The following is a 5,219-nucleotide window of genomic DNA, read 5'->3' as shown; positions in this document are numbered from 1 at the left end:
TACAAAACTTGCTGACATGTTCACACAAACAAACCAGACTTAAATCAGACGTTTTGAGTATAACTGATTTCAAGGTTGTCTGCTTGCGGTCTGCGTTTATTGGAGATGCATTTTTTACTGTAAAATGGTCACAGTCTTCTCTAGTATTGTGAAAAAAATCATAAATCAGGACATGATACAAATGACACACAAATCAACACACATCAGTCAGAACTTCATATTTGGAGTATCGCTGATTTCTAGATCATCTCGTTGCAGACATTTCTCTCTAATGGGAAGCGCTGGTGCCAGCTGATTTTTGCCATTTTGTCTCAGTTTTGAAGGCCTACAGAGAATTATGATCTTTGGCTATAAACAATTGGGCATATCAAAAGGAAAAAAAGGTTGTTTCTAGCTTTCACTATTGTTTGGTAAACAACAGTAGAGCATTGCTTAGTTTCTTGAAAATAGTTGTTTCCCCAAATGCAGCTTTTTGTGAAGGACGCATTTCAAGCAAAACATTCACTTTAGTGATTTTCTTTAAATTTAATTTGTGATACCTCCAATATCTAAACAATGCTTCCCATGAAACACAAGGACACTTTGCTTGCAAAATAACATTTATTTTACAATAACACTAAACTTATCCTTGAAAGGCGCTTGTCATCTTTTTTGGAAAGAAATAAGCTGTCTGTACATCTACATATATTCGCTTCTCTTACATACTGCTTCACTACCTACTCGCCATAAAGGAAACAACACTCGGAAGTGGAGGCTCCCTCGATATGTGGAGAAAGATCAGATTGAAGCTATTCATGCAATCTAATCTTGATTTTTCATACTGAAATCGTTTCCAGAGGCTTGACATTTACTGATGAGCTATGCCAAACCCTTTATAATAGTTTTTTTTAAATAAAACAAAAAAAAATACATATTTTTACATTTTGGCACTCAGGAACAATGTTTTTGAAAACGTTATTAAATATGAATGAGTTAGAGATACATTTGCTCTCACTGCCACTTGAAATTCCTGAAAAGAAAATACTCTCTTCTGCAGTTTCACGGAAAAAATACCATCAGCAATAATGATATAATTTAAAAAAAAAAACTGTGTCACAGACAGAAAACAACTAAAACTATTTTTTTCTTTCCACTTTAAGAATGGATGGATATGTAAAATCATTTAAGTAGATAAATGTAAGCCTTTTCTTTACATTATTGTGTCACTACTCTATGTTCTATTAAACTTTTCTATAAAACTATTGGCAAAAACAACCTAAACTGTCAATGGTTCATTTTTAATTGCAATTAAACTTCCCTGCACCAAATGTCAACTAAAACCCCAACCTTAAAACAAAATAAGAGAAAAAAAAGAGTTTTCGTTGTTGTTTTTTTTGTTTCGTTTTGTTTTCAAAAATGTTTCGGATTTTTTTCTGCCTCAAAGAATACAAAATACGAAAGATACATTTCATTGACAGATTTATAAAATGATGACTATTTAATCCAACTCTTTATTAAACCTCATTACCTTATTCACATCATGCATTTTAAGCTCTAAAGAGTCATTGCATATAATGTAAAATCTGTTGACATTTTCTCTCCTCAGCAGATCAAATGACTCAGTAAATTGCTGATAGCATAATCTTTATTTAGATCTCTATATTAAGTGATAATATAAACATCACCTAGTGCCAGAGCTGAAGCCGTGCAATCCAATGCATGTTCAAACTAAATGACGTAAAAGCTTGTTTTGAAATGTACAAAAAGCAAACGGAAGACTTGCTCGATTTTGCATCACAAAAAAAAGAAAAAAATCCAGAAACACAGTCTTGTCATCAACTTTTTTTTTCCAGAAAACTAACAGAAGTGCATCAATACTTTTTGACTGGAAATGTTTGTGCATGCAAAATATTAATTCAGCAAATGGACAGTCCAAAATAACATTCTTACGGCTAGGGATTTGGTGCAATAATACAAGTCAGAATAATCACCTACAGTGATGCATATATTTTTCATACAATGCAAATAAATAAATATTATTCCATTGGCAGAATATTTATGTAAAATTTGTTTAACAAATCTCAAATATCACAGACTATTTAATACACTCACATATAAATTTAAGTAATAAATTCCCTTAATTAACTGATTGAAACAAATTATTTTTATTGTTTATTTTTGCAGTGTACTCATTACTAAGATTGTCATTTTTGCAATTCTAAAAAATAAAGCACAACATATCATTGACTATTTAACATATTTAGAATTAATTTTCAGTTATCAAATAATTACATTATCTAATTGAAAATTTTCTGCTCATAGGATAAGAATTTTTCATTTGCAGTGTATTAAGTCAATACTCACATTGTCATTTTTGTACTGCTAAAAATGAAAAACAAATTATCACAGACTATTTTATTTAAAATTGTACACCAAACACCTTCACAAAGTGCTCTGATTTGCTCAATCATTGGTCTTTGGAGTGAGACAGATAAAAAATGATGAATTTATGTCAGGAAGCACGTATATGAAAACTCACATCATTGTGTCAGAAATCCCTACTGCAGCGGACTGCTCTTGCGGCACAATTGATTGGCCGACGTCATCGTCTGCCGGTTGCGCCTTCGCTTCCCAGTCAGTAATGTGTAGAAAAACGGATTCACGCAAGAGTTTCCGTAAGTCAGTCCCGTAAGGATCCGGTTCACAGTCACCTGAGTGCCCACAGGCACTGTCCTGAGCATGTCGGGCTTGTAGAGGGGCAAGAGCTGCCAGATCCAAAAAGGGAGAAAGCAAGCCCAGAAGGCCAGGACAATACCCAAGATCAGGAGCAGGACTTTGGGTTTTGGAGCACGGGCAGGGCAGGCGGTGCTATCTCCGTTTCCCCATGGTGCCCTGGTCTGAGATACCCAGTAGAGTCGTCCGAGGGTGGCGTAGAGAGCTCCAATAGCCAGACCTGGACCAAGAATACTGGTGCAGAAGAGCACACTCAAATAGGCTTTGGAGCTCTGCTCATCCCAGGCAGGAACGCACAGTTTCCCCTCTTGGTTCTCCCCATCTTCAAGGTGCAGGGTAATCATCATAGGCAGGCTCAGCGCCACTGCCAACCCCCAGGCCAGGCTGACCCGTAGCAGCCCTGATGAATTAGCGGAGGAGGCCTGCAGGGGCCGTGCCACGGCACGGTAGCGGTCCAAGCTCATAGCCGTGAGGGTGAAAATGGAGGCGTGCATGGTGAGAAGGTCCAGGCTCAGGAGTAGGCGACAGCCCAATTCTCCAAAGGCCCAGTCTGACGCCAGACTGTCGTATACGATGAAGGGGGCAGTGAACAGGTAGAGAAGGTCTGCCAGGGCAAGGCTCAGCACCTGGAGGTGAAGAGAGGAGGAAGAGGACGACGAGGAAAGTGGAGATGAGGAGGGGGAAAGCGAGGACGGGTCAGAAAGGCAGGATGGTCGTGGCAGTCTGTTTAGGCAGCAGGTTAGTCCAACTCCACTTCTTCTTCTGCCCTGTCGACGCCTCAGTAGGAGGCCTAGGGTGTACAGGTTCCCTATGATGCCTAGAAGGGAGAGCAGGGAGAGGAAGGAGCAGAACACAGCAGTGGATGCCAAGCTGGGGGATGGAGAGGTCGGAGTTGTGGTGGAGGGAAGGGAGAAATTGAAGGTGGATGGGGGAGGTGGAGACGAGTCGGATGGTTCCATTTAATTAGATGTTGTTGAGGAGTAGCGAAGACCAGCCAAGATTATTGAAAGCTGTTTAAGGTAAAAGAGGCAAAGGGGCAAACATAGGTCAAAGGGAAAAAAGAAACAAACGAGTAGTATTATTCTCACAATCATCAGTTCTCAAAATTATGTACTCTTATCCAGACCTAGGCACTCCGGTCCTCAAAGGCTGCATGTCCTGTATGATTTTGGAGGTTTCTCTTCTTCAACTCACGTGATACAAATGATCAGGCCTTTAGTAAGCTGGGAGGAGCTTGGAATCACTTGTATTGGAATCAGAGAAACCTCATAAACCAGGTGGAACAGTGCCCAGGTTTGCTGTAATCCCTCGCTACTTTGTGCTTTATACTTTTTGCATCATGGGTTTGCTAAAGAGTTATTTAAAAGATAATAATTTTATAAATCTGTTAATTATTCCTGATTACATAATGCTGCTAGCAAGTGCTGGAAGCGCCCATTTTGGCAGCTTTCTTTTTCCGTCACTGAAGAGGGAACTGCACTCATGTGGTCATGATCCATTATGCCGATCGGATATTTGCCGTGAGCTTGGGCTGGCCATGTGCATTTTTGTCGGGCTTCACAGCCCTTTTTCGCCTCCCTGTACACCAAAAAGTTAACCACACTGCAGTTGCAATTCATTATCCCTGATCGGATATTCCTGCTCGGGGCGACCAGCAGATCGCACTTTTCTCGGGTACAGTGGCTTTTTTGCCGTTTTGTCCAACAAAAAGTGAACTGCACTCGTGCTGCAACGATCCATTATCTTTCCTTTTTTCTTTTTTTTCTATCCTTTAACCAGAAATGAATGAAGTGTAAATTTAACACTAGATAAGGACCATCTGTTCACTCGAGGTAATGGTAAAAGGGGGTTATTGGTTGTTGTCTTTTGAAAAGGACAGTGGAATTTATTTCTCTAATATGGTTTGAAAAAATATATTTTTTAATTTTGAGGTAAAAAAAAAATATTCACCTGTTATATTTATTAAGAAACAATCCATGGACTAGTAGTGTTATCATTGGGGTAACTAGTAGCTTTTGGTGCCTTTGTTTTCTCTCTCTTATTTTAGGTTAATGTACAATTAATTCCATTACTGCTTAAACTTAAAATAATTAGTGTTCACTTAACACTTAAAGAGTAAACTTTTAACACAACCTCAGTGAACATTGTGTATGGACTGTTAAATTAACACTGCTGTTTAAAAAAAAGGGAGAGGCTACTTTGCAGAATTTTGACTATCTCAGTGGGGTTTTGTTCCCCGTTAACCCCGAATTTGGTTCTGACACATTGAAATAATAAGGTTGTGTTAACAAGCAGTCAAACTGAAAATGTCAGCGAAAATCATGGTTTATGTAGTAGCGTAAACCAACCGAGGTTGGCACGGCCTTAGCTGTTTTATGGAGTCCTCGGGAGACAGGCAGGGCAGTCCCAGTTTTCGTAAATAATTGGATCCTCAATGTAGGAGGCTGTAAATCCAAATAGAACGCCCAACCCTTGGACGCCAATCGTCATAAGTGAGACAAGTAAGA

At 39.0% G+C, this 5,219-nt stretch overlaps 1 protein-coding gene across 2 annotated transcripts in view; it reads right to left on the bottom strand.

Moving 5' to 3' along the window:
• Positions 1 to 1,844: 1,844 nt before the first annotated feature.
• Positions 1,845 to 5,219, bottom strand: part of uts2r3 (urotensin-2 receptor 3) — a 25,651-nt gene continuing 22,276 nt past the window's right edge. For both annotated transcript variants that reach the window (XM_088328026.1, XM_088328028.1), the window contains exon 3: positions 1,845 to 3,722. In XM_088328026.1, coding sequence (XP_088184152.1) covers positions 2,538 to 3,671 — 1,134 coding nt within the window. In that variant the 5' untranslated portion in view covers positions 3,672 to 3,722 and the 3' untranslated portion in view covers positions 1,845 to 2,537. The remainder of the gene's footprint in view (positions 3,723 to 5,219) is intronic.

This window comes from Urocampus carinirostris, chromosome 2, assembly GCF_059441175.1.
Source record: "Urocampus carinirostris isolate Australia breed hairy pipefish chromosome 2, RoL_Ucar_1.0, whole genome shotgun sequence".
Classification (NCBI taxonomy): domain Eukaryota; kingdom Metazoa; phylum Chordata; class Actinopteri; order Syngnathiformes; family Syngnathidae; genus Urocampus; species Urocampus carinirostris.
The sequence above is the reverse complement of the archived record's forward strand: the minus strand, read 5'-3'. Positions and strand labels throughout refer to the sequence as shown.